Below are 15,671 nucleotides of genomic sequence, written 5' to 3'. Positions count from 1 at the left end.
AATTATCAGGCCAGTTCTCCTTGTCACTGAGTCACATCCCCAGTCCCTTTTTTGGATGCGACTGTTACCCAGTCATGCCTTCAAGTTGTGATTCTCCTGCTTCAGCTTTTCAAGTAGTTAGGATTTTGTAAAGGTAAGACAGAAATAGTCAAGTTGGTGGAACACAGCCAAGGGCTTGGACCTTCTTACTGCTTTGCAAGAGGGTCTTTATATGTTTGTTTGCTATACATGTATTTCCTCACCACTAAGAAAATGTCCAGTATAAATATGAACAGAAAATACAAAGCTGGGCATAGTGGCTCATGCCTTCGATCCCAGCACTCAGGAGGCATGCCTGTTCTAGTCCTGGGACAGCAAGGGTTACATTGAGAGATCCTGTCTCAAACAAACTAACCAACAAAAACACAGTGAGGCTTGTCAGACCACTGTGGCTGCAAATGGACTAAAGGGTGAATAGTAGGAATCAGAAGGAAAGGAATGGTGTCCAGACTACTTCTCAACTGGTGGGTTGCCACCCCTTTTTGGGGGCACATATCAATAATTTACATTATGATTCATAGCAGTAGCAAAATTAGTCATGAAGTTGCAATGAAAAAAGTTTATGATTGGGGTCACAACATAAGGAACTGTATTAAAGGGTTAAAGCATTAGAAAAGTTGAGAACCACTGCCTTAGGGTCTGATTTGAAGAACTGTGGTTTTTGTTTTTTTAAGCACTGAAGAACTTTAAGCCAATGAGAAACAAAATATGAATTATGAGTTATGGCTTAGCAAGATCAACCTTTTCCCTCTTTGCATTTGTCAGATGTGTGACCCAAGCTTGGGAATCCTACTCACTAAGGCAGGGTGTCTCAAATGAACTCCAAACTCACTATATGGAGGCTAGCTTTCCAGCTTGCGTCTGCCGTGAATTAAAGTAGTTTGTCTTTCAACACAAATAGGGCAACTTGGATATTGTGAAAGACAGGTGTTTTTCTTTACAAAATGTACTTCCTTTATACCAATCTCTGTAAAAGAATACCATTAGATAAACAACGACACAAGAATGATAGCCTTTTAATGAGCTGGTTTAATTCAAAGTGATACAGAAAACAGAGGAAACAGCAGGCTCTGGTAGGATCCCAGACTGGGTTTACTTTAAATTCACAGCTGAGGTAGGAATTGCTGAACACTAGAGACAATGAGCCATTGTATTACTCATTTTATTTTTACAAAAGTTTATTACAATGTACAACAGGCTCTAAGATAACACTTCATTCTAGCTGTAGGTGGCAAAGATGTTATAGTAGGGAATCCAGATGTTTAAATAGGAATGGAAGAGGGTCACCATCATCTCAGATATGAGGAACAGCTTATTTTTTGCCAGATTTCTTAATTCCACCTGTGGCTGCAAAGAGAAAAGTTGATTAAGGAAAAATATAGATAGTATTACTTGGCTCTTGAACTGAGCATTTACTATGGCAAGAACAAACATAGTTCCTTTATCAATACCATCTCTCCTAGGCAAAGATAGCGCTCCGCCTACATTATTGTGTCCTTCAGATTAGCTTAGTAGCTTTCCTGCCACAGCAACCCACTTCACAGATAAGTCTTGATGTTTGGTGTTCAAAGTTTTAAGCTTTCATGTGAGAAGTCTTAATTCTCACCTGGTAGTCTTTCTATTTTTGTAGTTTTACTTTTTATTTATGGCAAAGTCATATCCAACAGTACCAGTAGGCTTCAAATTCACTCCTTTTTTGTACCCCGCTCCCCACGCTTTGTTTTGATTTTCTTTTCTTTTTTAAAACAGAGAAAGAACACAGAAATTGATGTGTAGGGAGGTGGAGAAAGTTGGGGGAGGAGAAAACATACTCAAATCATACTGAATGAAAAGAGTTTTCCATCAGGTGTGGTGTTGCATGACTTAATACTAGCACTTGGGAGGTAGAGGGCAGAAGGATCTCTTGTTTGTGGCTAGCCTGGTCTACATATTGAGTTCTAGAACAACCAGGACTATATAGCAGTAATTGCCAACCTTAAAGCTGTAACCCTTTAGTACAGTTCCTCATGTTGTGGTGGCCCCTGACCATAAAACTTTTTGTAGCTACTTCATAACTGTAATTTTGCTAATTAATCATGATGTAAATATCTGTTTTCCAATGGTCTTAGAAACCCATGTGAAAGAGTGGTTTGACCTAAGGGGGTCATGGTTGAGAACCACTGACATAGAAAACCCATCTCAAAAAATTAATCCTTCTGTCTCAGTCTCCATCAGCCTGGATAGCTGTTAGAATTAGTGGTGTACACCACCATGCCAGGGCTCTGCCTAAGTAATCTAACTTTTTTCCCTTCATATTTTATGTGTGCCTGAATGTGTGGGCCAGAGGCTCACCTGGGTTGTATTCCCCATCAACCTTGTTTTGGTTTTTTGGTTTTTTTTTTTTTTTTTTTTTTTTTTGAGACAGGGTATCTCATTGGCCCAGAGGTTGCCCAGTGGGCTAGACTGGTTGTCAGAGACCCCCAGGGATCTGCCTGGCTCTGCCACCACAGGGCTGGGATTGTAAGTAGACACCAGTATGCCTGACTTCTCTCTCTCTCTCTCTCTCTCTCTCTCTTTTGAGACAGGGTTTCTCTGTGTAGCTTTGGAGCCTGTCCTGGAACTTGCTGTAGACCAGGCTGGCCTCAAACTCACAGAGATCTGCCTGCCTCTGTCTCCAGAGTGCTGGGACTAAAGGTGTACCACCAATGTCTGGCTAGAACAAGTATCAAAACAGGCTCCAAAGTTACAGAGAAACCCTGTTTCAAAAACAAACAAACAAACAAACAAAAAAACAAAAGCCCAATACATTTGATACTCAGTAGATAATTAGTGAAATGTCTGTACAATTAATTATGCCTAATATAAGAATGAGAGGTCAACAAAGCAGTGATGGTGCACACCTTTAATCCCAGCACTCAAGAGGTAAAGGCTGGCAGAGCTCTGTAATCTGAGGCTAGCCTAGTCTACACAGTAAGGTCTAAGACAGCCAAGGCTATACAGACAAACCCTGTCTTGGAAAAAAAAAAAGTACAAATAAAAAGAATGAGTGTGCAAAAGAAACGTGACAAAATAAATCTTTTAATAAAGTCGGCATAGAGACACATCGCAGCATTTGGAGGCCTAGGTAGTAAGATAAGGAATTCAAGGCAAGCTCAGGTTGTATCAGGAGACCTTGTTTAAAACAAGAAGGCTGGGCAGTGGTGGTGCATGCCTTTAATTCCAGCACTAGGGAGGCAGAGGCAGCAGGCAGAGACAGCCAATCTCTGTAAGTTCCAGGAAAAGCTACACAGAGAAACCCTGTCTCAAAAAACCAAAAACAACAACCAAGAAATCCAAATAGATAGTATTCTAAGAGAAGTATTTCTAGTGGATTTCTCTTATCAGAAATAACTGGAACTGTAAGTGTTTAGGGTTTGGGGAACTTTGGCATATACATAGTTCAGGAATGGGACCAAATTATGAACACAACATTCATTTATGCTTCACCACCCCCCCCCCCCGCCCCCGCCATACAGACCCAGTGCACATAGCTTGAAGTTAATGTAATCTAATATTTCCACTTCCTCAGCAACTTGACTGCAATTCATTATCCATGGCTGAGAGTAGAAGTTTCTACTTCTGGTGAGGTTTTAGATCTGGAGCATTTTGGATTTACAGATTATAAATGTTCAACCTGTATAGGATTTCACCAAGGTTTAACCTTCTTATACATAATCACAGATTAAAGGAAGGCCCCAGTTACCTGACCTCATTCTAAAACGCAATCTTGACATCTAGAATTTCATTGCTGTGTGGATAAACAAGAAACCTATTGCAAGAGGTCTTGTGGTGACAATTCCAGTATCTGTACTGCACAGATACCAGACAGAATAATCACTAGTTAGAAAATAGAAAATAGTGCTTTTACAATGCACACAAGCTAGGCTGGTGGCACACACTGACATCTCAGCTATCTAGGAGATGAAGGCAGGAGAATCATAAATTCAAGGTCAGCCTGAGAAACTGAGCAACAACACGCCTCGATAGAATGACAGTATAGGTTTTGTCTAGCATGTGTGAGGTACTACAATTAAAAAAAAAAAAAAAAAAAAAAAAAAAACGGGCTGGAGAGATGGCTCAGAGGTTAAGAGCACTGGCTGCTCTTCCAGAGGTCCTGAGTTCAATTCCCAGCAACCACATGGTGGCTCACAACCATCTATAATGACTTCTGGTGCCCTTTTCTGGTGTGCATATACATGCAAGCAGAACACTGTATACATAATAAATAAATCTTTAAAAAAAAAAACAACAACAAAAAGAGGCACAAAAATTAAAAAACAAAACAACACAAAATGGGGTTAGAGTGACAGCTTAGCAGTTAAGAGTACTGGCTGATCTTCTGGGGGAACTGAGTTCCATTCCCAGCTCACAACCATCTGTAACTACAGTCCCAGGAAATCTGAAGGCCTGGTCTGGTATCTCAGGGCATTGCACATACTTGGTTCAGATATGCACGAAAAACTCCCATACACATAAAACACAAAAATACTCATTGTTAAAATTCGGAATTAGGACCACTGAGCCTGTGATTCATTCCAAAGATGTGAAACTGTGAGGAAGATTGGGTTAGCAAGGTGGAGAGAGCATGGGGCATAGGGCACGGCTCCCAGGCACAGCCACAAATAAACACAAAAATAACACCCAAAGCAAAATACATGTTAAGGAGCCTGGACTTTTATCTTTTAGTCTAGACACACCCAAAGGTGACTCAGGACTCAATAACATATAGATAATTGGAGCAGCAAATAAAAGTTCTACAGTCTAGCCTGGCAGTGGTGGTGCATGTCTTTGTCTTTAATTCCAGCACTCGGGAGGCAGAGGCAGGCTGAATCTCTGAGTTCGTGTCCAGCCTGATCTACAAAGTTCCAGGACAGGCTTCAAACCCACACACTGAAACCCTGTCTCGAAAGGCTAAACCAAAAATAAAGTTTTATGATCTAACGTAACAAATTATAAAGAATTTGTGGAGCCAGAAACTTTGCTATATGCATCTGTCTGTAGAGTATTTTTGTTTCCATTTCTGTGGCTGGCTTCCCTACACTGGGAGCCAAAGACTGCGAGGCAAGAGGTTTTATTTTCCTGGCCACGTTTCCGCTCCCATCCCTCCGTACTGCTGCTGCAGACCCAAGACAGGTCGGGGGCTTGGCCAGAGTGGGCACTTAGGATCCCGCATTTCACCAACGACCCTGGGAACGGACACACCAGTTCCGCCCTGGTACCCGCTGGCTCGGAGCATTTGTCTCACTTACCCAGGGGTCCCTTCCCCGCGGCCTTGGCTTTTAGCTCCTCGAGTTTCTTCTGCTCCTCTTTTTGCTTCTGCTTGAAAGCCTTATCTTCCTGCGGAGAGGCAGAGCAGGTTCACTCCAGGCCAGTCGCCCATTCCCTCAGCGCCCGCCCGCGCCTCCGCTCCCGTCCTCACCTCGTCCATCTCCTTGGCCTGCTTCTTGGGCTGTTTCAGGGGCTTCTTTTTGCCACCTGTGGGCGACACGAGCATGCTCGGCCCATCCCCGCCATCCATCGCCCTCCTCGTTGTTCCCCGTCCATCTATCCCCCAGACCCCAAACCTTACCTTCGCGGCCCGACATGGCGCCCACAGACAGCCCCTTCCCAAACCCTGATCCTAAGCCGGAAACGGAGCTCGCTGCCGGCGCCTATGCCGCGCAGCAGGCCCGCTGATTGGCTTCTAGGCAGGAAGTTACCTCAAATCTTTTAAATGACGCGTTACCCAGGGGCGGGCGCTAACCGGTCAGGGGTCATTTGAGTGGCAGACGCGGGGCTTACTGCTGGAGCGTAATAGGCTTAGGCTCTTAAGGTATGAGGCGGAAGGCACCTTCTGCCTGGGACAATCGGGAACCTCGGGGTGGTGGTGGTGGTGTGTAGCTATGAGGCCTGTGGTCGAGCAGAAAGAAAGCGTTGCAGGTGGAGGGGAGGGCACATGCAAAGCTCCTTTCCGGAACCGAGGCAAGCACAGCTGGCTGGGACGATAATAGGATGGGAGATGGCAGTGGCCAACATCCCCTGGTCCTCGGAGCCGCTGGGAAAAGTTTGGACTTTATGAAATAATGAGTGTAACTGTTTGCAAATTCTTTCCTCTTCTAGTTCATTTTTGTTGACTCTGGACTGGAGAGTGAGCAAAGCTGACATTGTAGCAAGGAAAACCCACAGCAAAGCAAATAAATAAACTATGTATCACACATTATGTGACCTGTGTAGGGAGAGAAAATAAGCAAAGAAAGCGGTTAAGGAATGTTTCCTCGGAGGTAGGATGTCAATTTGTGATAGGGTGGTTAGAAAAGACCTCTTCAGTGGCTATTTGAGCAGGACTTGAGGGAGGCCAGGGAGCCAGCTGTAGACAGGGAACAGCTAGCCAGTGCCAAGCCCTGAAGCGAGGGATTGCCTGCTGTGTTCCAGTCCTTCCCCCCCATTGGCGGGAAAGAGACACTAGTGGAAAGTGCAGTCAGAGAATGATCACGGATCCCCAGTGAGCCGTGAAGACTGACTTTTGCCTTGAAGGAAATGTGGGACCGTTGCAGGGTTTGAGCAGAAAGAGACATGAGCTGTTTGAAAAGACCACTGCTGCTCTGTTGATAGTTGATCAGAGAAGCAGAGGGACCTGTGAGGAGACCAGTAAGAGAGAGATGTGTGTCGTGTCCCGTGTCCCCCCCCCCCCATGTTGGTCATGGAGACCACTGTGTAGCCCTAACAGAGATAGATGGCAGGTTTAGAAAGTCAGTGAGATTTTACTAATGGGTTGAATTTGAGATAGGAGAGAAAATAAGTGTTTAGGGTGATGTGAGATTGTCAGCCTAGCATTTGTACCTGAATTGCCATCAACCACTGTGGAGAAGAGTATGGGAAAAGCAGTTTGTTAGGGAAAGATAGATTGCTATTAGATTTTCAACAGTGATATGGGTTGGACATTTAGATAATAGAATCCAGAGGAAAAGTCTTGACTGAAGAAGGCACAGATTTGGGGGGGGGGTGCAAGCTCGAATTTGTTCACACAGACAGACAGACACACACACGTGCTGTGCGTGACACAAATGCTGTACAATTGAACTGTACCCCCAGCTTTGGAAAAATATTTCTAATTATGAGTGTTTTATATGCGTGAGAGAAAGGTAGAGAGTGCTCACAAGCTAGAGTCATCAGGTACCCCAGGACTGGAGTTTCAGGCAGTTATGAGCTGCCCCGTATGAGTGCTAGGAACCAAACTCTAGTTTATATGCCCTCTTAACCTCTGAGCCATCTCTCCAGCCCAGTTATTATTATTTAATTATTATTATTATTTTGGATTTTTTTTTCAAGACAGAGTTTGTGTATAGCCCTGCCTGTCCTGGAACTAGCTCTGTAGACCTGCCTGCCTCTGCCTCCCAAGAGCTGGGACTAAAGTGAGATTAAAGGTCTATGCCACCACTGCCCTGCTGTTTGCTTTTTAAAAACAGCTTTACTGATATAAAACTTACTATATAACCCAGCTGTTTAATTTGTACAATTCAGTGATTTTTTTTTAGTATGTCAAAAATTATGCAAATATTACCACAACCAATTATAGAAGCATTTCCTCTTGCTCTCTCTGGGTTTGAAATAGACTTGCCAGAAGAGTCAGTACTCAGGAGGCAGAGGCAGATGGATTTCGTGAGTTAGAAGCCAGTCTACAGAATACCATCAGAGTGAGTTCCAGGACAGCCAAGGCTACACAGAACAAAACAAAACAAAACAAAAAGGAAGGAAAAACAGACTCACTCTGTAGACTGGACTAGCCCAGGACTTTAGGAAGTCTTCCTGGCCCAACTCCCAAGTGTGGGATTGCAGGTATGAGCACCACCTTGAGTATGCTGAGTACTTTTATTTTCTTCTCCAATACTGGGGGTCTAGCCCAGGACTTCTCCCATGCTAAAGGAACAATGTACCACCTACCTACCTCCCTAGCCTTGTGGCGTTTTGTTTTGTTTCATTAATGTATCTTTAATTTTTATGGGTGTGTGTGCCTGCTTGCCCATCCACATACCACATGGATGCAGTGCCTGAAGAAGCCAGAAAAGGGAATTGGATCCTCTAGAGCTGGAATTATATAGATGGTTGTGAGCCATGGGATATAGGTCCTGGAAACTAAACCTTGGACCTCTAAGAGAGCAGCAATTGCTCTTAACCACTGAGGTATCTCACCAGCTCCAAAACCAGTTTTTTGAGTTTATTTTTGAGACGGGGCTTACTGTGTAGCCTGGATTAGCCTAGAGCTCACAAAGATCTGCCTGCTTCTATCTTATGAGTGCTTGGATTAAACACTTGTGCCACACCCAATTATAATGTAAATTATTTAAAAATATTATATATAATATCATTTATGTATATACACATATATGCTTGTGTGTGTATATATATATGTATATATATGTGTGTGTATATATATACATATATATATGCATATATATATATATATATGTTTGCTTTTTGTTTTTCAAGACAGGGCTTTCCTGTGTAGCCCCTGCTGTTCTTGAACTCCCTCTGTAGATCAGGCTGGTCTCAAATTTATAGAGATCCTCCTGTCTCTACCTCCTGAGTGCTAGGATTAAAGGCATACTCCTGGCTTTTTTGAGACGTCTCACTGTGTAGTCTTAGCTGACCAGGAACTTGCTATGTAGACCAGGCTGGTCTTGAACTCACAGATATCTTCCTTCCTCTGCTTCTTGAGTGCAGGGATTAGAGGGTGTACCACTACACCTAGCCCTTATATTTTAATTACATGTTCATATGTGTGTTTGAAGGAATGCTCATGTACATGCAAGTGCCCATGGAGGCCAGAAGAGGGCATTGGTTGCCTAGATTTGGAGTTACAGTGGTAGCAAGCACCAATCTGCATACTGGGGACCGAGTTTGTCTCCCCTGAAAGGGCAGTGTGCTCTCTTCACCACTGAAACATCCCAGTGCCCTCTAGCATTTTCATTTTTTTATTTCTTTGTTTTCTCTGTATAGCTTTGAGGCCTGTCCTGGAACTCACCAGGCTGGCTTTGAACTCACAGAGATCCGCCTGCCTCTGCCTCCCAAGGCAGGGTCTGCTGGGACTAAAGGTGTGCGCCACCACCGCCCTGCTCCCGCTAGCATTTTTAAATCCAGAAAACCGTATGAGAGAGGGATGTGAGCCCTGCATCTTGGGCTGCAAAAGTGTCTGGGTTTTAGGGAGATGAGGGCAAATGGAAGCCAGGTGAAATGGCCATTGAAGGAAGAGGGAGCTTTCATAAGGCACAGGCTGATGAAGGACAAAAGAGGTGAGGGTCAGCTGAGCGGTGGTGGTGCACACCTTTAGACTCAGCACTTGGGAGGCAGAGGTAGGAGGATTTCTGTGAGTTCGAGACCAGCCTAATCTACAAGAGCTAGTTCCAGGACAGGCTCTAAAGCTACACACAGAAACCCTGTCTCGAATCCCCGACCCCCAAAACATATGAGGATCAAGAATTGTGCATCATATTTAGTGGTGGGGGTGGACAAGAACCAGGTGACATTTGGGACAAGGTGGGAGTGAAGGCCATTGCAGATGGTTTAGGAGAGATGGGAGGAGAACAAGAGGAGATGGCGTTCTAGCCATGTGTCAGAGGATCTGATGGCACACAGGGGCAAAGCAATAGGGCAGTTGCAGGATGAGGTGTTCCATCAAGGACTGAGCAGTGTCAGAGGCTGCCCACTGCTCTCCCCGAGAAGCATGTGTTTTTTGTTTTGTTTTTTAATCTTCAAAATCAAGGGAGAAAGTAAGGGCTAGAGACCCAGATCGCTGGTAGAATGCTTACCTAGCGTGTGCAAGGTTCTGGGTTTAACTCCCAGGCTCTGCTAGGTTTGATCACAAACACTGAGAGGGCTGGGGAGGGAGGTAGGGGGAGGTGTGAGGCAGTGGTAAATGGGAGGGCTGTGCTTGGCTGTGATGAAAGGTAGACTTACAGAGCTGTTGCGGGGCTGTCTCCTGTGTTCTGTGGGCCCTGGTGTTGGGACTGGGGATGCTCACCTAACCACTGGGGCATGAACGCTGTGTGCGCTCGCCTTGAGGCCACTTTGACCAGAAGGCATGCCCCTGCCTGTCCGGCTTTGTTTTCAAAAGGGCTCAAGAGCACCACAGATGAGAACAAGACTGGGATGCTGCGAGCAAGGCATACCTGTGTTTGTTTACACATTGATCAAGTCAATATGTATACAGAGAAGAAGTTATCAAAACTGCCGTCTCCTAGTTACCACCGGGAGAAGTTTTATCCCTGAAAACTAAGGAACAAAATTCCCAAAACAGTGTGAGGAAGCCCTTCCTCTCCTGTTGCCAGTTCCCTCTGCTTTCTCTTGTTGGCCACCAGGTGTCGCTGTGGTCACTGCTTCAGGGCTTAGTGTGGTTTGATCAGAGGACATAGCCAGTTTTTTTTCTGGGATTCTGGGTAACCTGGCCCTCCCTTCAGGGTTCTGAGTCCCATCGGTTCTTGGGCAGGGGTAATGCCTGACTCTGGATACTCCCCATCCTGTTCATGTCAGAGGAAGTAGGTGTTGTCAGGGCCCAAACATGAAAGCCAGGCTAAAAGGGAGCAGAGAAGCCTGACCTGCTGAGCGGTGACCTAGGCTGGGGGGGAAGGGGGCACATGTGATACGGGGACTTGGTAGTCTGAAGTTAGGTGGGAGGGCAGTGTGATGGTGTGACTTCAACCTAAGTAAAGCACACTACAGTGGGGGAAACAGGATTTCTTTTTTTCCTCCCCTGGAATTGCCCTTTCAAAGGAGATCTTAATGGCAGCCTCAGTAAGGCTGGGAGTTAGATGTGAGGGTCTTTCATAGAAATTATTCTGGAAGTTAACTAAGTTATCCTTAGTTCTGCCGTTCCCAGGGGGAATGGCTTTAACATAAATGTGTTCCCTTGTCCTACAGACCCATAGGAAAACCTGGCCTTCCTCTTGCTGTCGGTGCTGAAATTATTCTATTTGGCACTAGGCCTAGCATTTGAGACCTGCCTGATGTTTAGCCTTTCTCATTCAGGGGCTCATCTATCTGGTATCTCCCTCAACAGCTCCTCCGATGACAGGGTGCAGCCCTGCTTTTGCCATGCAGCACATTGTGGGCGTGCCCCATGTACTGGTAAGGAGAGGTTTCCCTGGAACAGACCTCTTCATGACAAGGACTCTGTGCAGTCCAGGTCCCAGCCAGCCCAGAGAAAAGCGGGCAGAAGCTGCAGCCTTAGGGCTGTATCACCGCCTCCCAGCATTGGGAAGAGTGTTGGGCCACAGCATTCAGCAACAAGCGTCCTCCACAGCCAAGGCTTGGTGGGACAGATATGAAGAGTTTGTGGGACTCAATGAAGTTCGAGAGGCCCAGGGAAATGTAACCGAGGTGAGGAGGGGAGACTGGCGGTTGACTTTGCCTTTGTTTTGGGAAATACAGCTTGGCCTCCTAACAGAGAAGTTCCCAGCTGCATATATGGACACTTTGGTCTTTCTTATTTGAGACAGGGTCCTGTGTACCCCTGGCTGGCCTTGGAACCCTCATGTAGACAAACTCCTGATCTTCCTTTTGTCGCCGTCCTAAGTCTCAGGACTGCAGTGTGTACCACCACAGCTAGCCTTCTTTTCTTTCTGAGACAGGGTTCTGTCTGGAAAGTCCAGGCTTGCCTGGAATTTATATTCTATCTGGCTGCGAACTTGTGATCTCCCTGCCTCAGAGCTGAGATTATAGGTGTGGTCACCACACCCAGCTCAGACTTGCCTTTTCTTAAACAAACCTCACTGTTTGAAATAGTTGACTCTTTCTCGTGTGGAAGTCTGGGTCTGCACTACTGGGGTGAAGGTCTCTATGAAAATAATCACATTCTGAAAAGTCCCTGGCTAATGACTCCCCCCTTGTATTAGGCTAGCAAATTGTCCTTTGTGGACTGTTTTTGCCTTATCGTGTGAAGGTAGAGGGCACTGGAAAACATCATATTGGGAAACAGACAGAGCTGCCCGTTGTTTTCAAGTCCTTGGTGGCAGCAGAAATGCATTCCATCACCTGTCTCCACTCAGATGCAGAGCAATGTAGCGTGGTTGGAAGAAATTGAGGTTTAGGCACGTGGTCGTCTCTTCTCCCTGGAAAATATTTGTAACAGTGAGTTTTGCTGAGCTGAAATTTCCAGGACCATCAGCTGGAGACTGTACTGAATGCTTTGATGGTAGTGTTGTAGGCCTCAGCAACACACAGCAAACAGCAAGAGAACATGGGTTCCTCATGGTGGTTCCCATCAGACAAGAGCTGGCTGGTTTTAGTGGACAAAGATTGTGTCACTGCTTTTTGCAAGTTTCTCAGGGGCATGTTATTTCTGCTTGAATGAGTAAATCCAGTGCTTTCCCATGGGCGTGGCCTATGGCCGCCTGTTGAACATGCCAGAGTGAGCTGGGATTAATAATGTCCAAGGTCTGTTTCTACCTTTCACAGTAACACCCCAGTGACCTTTATTCAGCTGCTGCCTTGTTAGCAGTGGAGCTGAGCCCGTGCGGGGATGGACAGAAAGGGCTGATGGCGTCTGACATTCTCTCTGCAGGCAGAGAAAGTGTTCATGGTGGCTCGCGGCTTTGTTCGAGAAGCTCGGGAGAATTTAGAGGCTCAGCAGGCTAAGCTGAAGGAGGTGAGGGACCGTTTGGACCGAGTCTCCAGGGAGGACAATCAGTACCTGGAGCTGGCCACTTTGGAGCACAGGATGCTGCAGGTGAGCCCCTCCGGAAGCAGCCCTCGCTCACCTGCACAAGGCCCCTAGCATGGCCAGGTGTGAGCTGGTAACCCTGACTGTGGATGTCATGGCCCCAGGCTTCCTGTCTGCTCTTTCTTGAGTCCAGCAAAGTGCTGACTGACACCCAAACTACTGAGGAGAGGATAGAGGTACTGGCTCAGGAAATACCACATTCTTTTCCCTATAGACATGCTCTGCATGGCCGCCCAGTGGGGAGATCATGCGGCTGCCTTTCACACTCCCCATGGCTCTGCCTCCACATCCAAGGAGGTATTTTCTGTCTTCGTTCTTGCAGCAGGTGTTTGTGGAGCCAGGGGCGGGGGAGTGGCCCCTGGCTGCAGTCACAAGGCTCCAGGCTGTCTGACACCACTTTGTTCCCACAGGAAGAGAAGAGGCTCCGAGCAGCCTACATGCATGCAGAAGACTCAGAGCGGGAGAAATTCTCTCTCTTCTCTGCAGCCGTGCGGGAGAGTCATGAGAAGGAGCGCACGAGGGCCGAGAGGACTAAGAACTGGTCCCTCATTGGGTCAGTTCTCGGAGCTCTGATCGGTGTGGCGGGATCCACCTATGTTAACCGTGTACGGCTACAAGAACTGAAAGCCTTACTCCTGGAGGCACAGAAAGGGCCTGCGAGTCTCCAGGAGGCCATCCGTGAGCAGGCTTCCAGCTACTCCCTCCAGCAGAGAGACCTCAAGGACCTCATGGTGGATCTGAGGGGCCTGGTGCATGCTGGGCAGGGCCAGGCCTCTGGGTCACCAACAGGTACTTCTACCAGAGGAAAAGACATAGATGCCCTTTCAGCCGCCATGAAAGAGCAGCTCAGTCATTCCCAACAGGTCCATTCCTGCCTGGAGGGCTTACAAGAGCGGCTTGATGGCCTGGAAAAGACGTGTAGCCAAATGGCTGGGGTGGTTCAGCTTGCAAAGGCTACAGCACATCCAGGCACAGTGGAGCCAGTAGATGGGGCCCTGCCCAGCTCTTTGCTGGAACAAGGGAGCATGATCTTGGCCCTGTCTGATGTGGAGCAGAGACTAGAAGCCCAGGCCAACAGGAATTCTATCTGCAGCACACTGGTAACCTGTGTGACTTTCATAGCTACGTTACCCATGCTCTACATGCTGTTCAAGACCAGTTAGCCCTGGGGTCCTTCTTCAAAGGGGCCTGAGGGTGAATGTGGCGTCTGTTGGTGACAAGATGAATCCTGAGGTACACACAACCTCAGACTGAGTACCATTTGAGGGGCTCACTGGCAGGTTTATTTTATTTTGTAGGTAATGCTTATTTACATTAATTATCAAAACTTTGCAAATGTCCAATTAAAATACCTAAAAATTTGTATTATTTAAAAGAGTTTTACATCAGACTCAGTTTTGTCATTGACTTCAGAAATTTGGGGCTTGGGGTTTGACCAGGAATGAGAAAACTCACCCCCTTAGTTCCTTTCTTATCCCATCTTGGTCCTGGCTCAGAACTGTTAGGTGAGGTTATCCCTGAGGTCTAGATTCACACTTTGAATATCCTGACTTGCCCTTTGCTTGTTGGGCCTTTCTGTCGTCTAGGGGATCAAGTGAATAGAATGTGGTCTGGCGCATAGCTTTTTGCCATGGGGAAGGGAGGAGAGAGAATTCCTGGTTCTATTGCTGAAGTATGCTCAGAAGGAAGGAAGAGGCCAGGACATCATCACAGATCCATGGCTTATCCACAGCACTGACGCAAAGTACTCCCCATGTAGCCTGGGACCTTGAAAGGCATGGGCATAGTTCAGACCCGTGCTGGCAGCCGTGTGGAGGCGTAGTTAAAGGTGCCGGGAAACACCACCGGAGTGGACTGCCCTGAGAACCCTGACCTCTCTTCAGAGGGACCAGTGAGTGACCCTTGACTTCTCAGCTAAATGGCATGGGTGGCCTTGTGTAAACAATGTGTGGAGCATTGCTCGGTGCCTGAGTATTACAGGACTAGAACCACAGTGGGGAGTCGGTCTAACAGCCCCCACCCCAGAGGGCACCACAGCCGTCTGCTTCAGGTGGGAGCTTGCTTGTGCCTTTGGAGCCAGAAGTGTTTCCCACAAGGAGCCTCTACACTTGGATGCTGGTGCTCATTCCAAATGGCTCCTCACGTTCTCACCTTTGAGAACCTAGGCTCGTGGCCATTTGGTCCCATCATTCTTAGTATACAGTGGTTCCCTAGGGGGGAAACAGCCCCAGCACCTAAGGGTGTTGCTACTCCCGAAGGGCCAGGAAGTGCCTTGCTGTCCCTGTACAGATGAGGAAGGCTGTGCAGATGTGTCCAGGCCCCCACTGGGACAGTTAGTTGAATAAGTGGGTTTGAAGGGGAACAGACTCCCCACACATGAACAGGGCTCCTGCACCTTGCAGAAGCAGGAAGGCCAACGTAAATGGGAGCCATGGTGGATTTGGGGGAGTTGTGGAGCACAAGGTTAGAGGGAGGGGATAAGGAGTTGGGAGTGCTGGGTTGGCAGTTTGACTGTCGGGATGTGCTGACCACACACTAGGGGACTGGAGTCAGGGGCTGAAAGTGGGTGTGGAGGAAGGGGGGTGCTCTGAGACCTAGGGGAAGGGCATTTTAGAAAGCCAGGAGAGCCAGAGGACCCTGTCTGTTTCTATTGCTGCGATGAAACATGACCAAAAACAAGTTGGGGAGGAAAGGTTATTTATGTTCATCATTGACATAAGTCAGAACAAGAACTCAAACAGGGCAGGATCCTGGAGGCAGGAGCTGATTGATGCAGAGGCCACGGGGGTGGGGGGGTGGGGGGTGGTGTTAGTCTGCTTTCTAATAGAACCCAGGACTGAAGGCTGCCTAGGGGTGGCGCCACCCACTATGGGCTGGGCCCTCCCCCATCAATCACTAATTAAGAAAATGCCCTACAGCG

The 15,671-nt window shown here is 47.0% G+C and overlaps 1 protein-coding gene and 1 long non-coding RNA gene across 2 annotated transcripts; one reads left to right on the top strand and one right to left on the bottom strand.

Moving 5' to 3' along the window:
• Window positions 1–1,027: 1,027 nt before the first annotated feature.
• Window positions 1,028–5,757, bottom strand: LOC127236311 (uncharacterized). The gene is made up of 4 exons (XR_007835766.1): window positions 5,627–5,757; window positions 5,477–5,532; window positions 5,307–5,394; window positions 1,028–1,386 (listed from the first exon to the last, which is right to left on the bottom strand). It is a non-coding gene; the product is annotated as an uncharacterized LOC127236311 (long non-coding RNA).
• Window positions 5,758–14,141, top strand: Ccdc51 (coiled-coil domain containing 51). The gene is made up of 4 exons (XM_051203861.1): window positions 5,758–5,869; window positions 11,090–11,409; window positions 12,593–12,757; window positions 13,162–14,141. Exons 2-4 carry the CDS (start codon window positions 11,098–11,100, stop codon window positions 13,912–13,914), a joined length of 1,230 nt encoding a protein of 409 aa, XP_051059818.1. The 5' UTR covers window positions 5,758–5,869; window positions 11,090–11,097; the 3' UTR covers window positions 13,915–14,141.
• The last annotated feature ends 1,530 nt before the right edge of the window (window positions 14,142–15,671 follow it).

This window comes from Phodopus roborovskii, unplaced genomic scaffold (assembly GCF_943737965.1).
Source record: "Phodopus roborovskii unplaced genomic scaffold, PHOROB, whole genome shotgun sequence".
NCBI lineage: Eukaryota > Metazoa > Chordata > Mammalia > Rodentia > Cricetidae > Phodopus > Phodopus roborovskii.
This window is presented reverse-complemented; position numbering and strand designations above follow the sequence as displayed.

Coding starts and splice junctions, on each gene's coding strand:
- Ccdc51 (XM_051203861.1), top strand. CDS start 11,098: ATGACAGGGTGCAGCCCTGCTTTTGCCATGCAGCACATTGTGGGCGTG. Junction 11,410..12,592: donor CCCAGGGAAATGTAACCGAG/GTGAGGAGGGGA, acceptor TTCTCTCTGCAG/GCAGAGAAAGTGTTCATGGT. Junction 12,758..13,161: donor TGGAGCACAGGATGCTGCAG/GTGAGCCCCTCC, acceptor TTGTTCCCACAG/GAAGAGAAGAGGCTCCGAGC.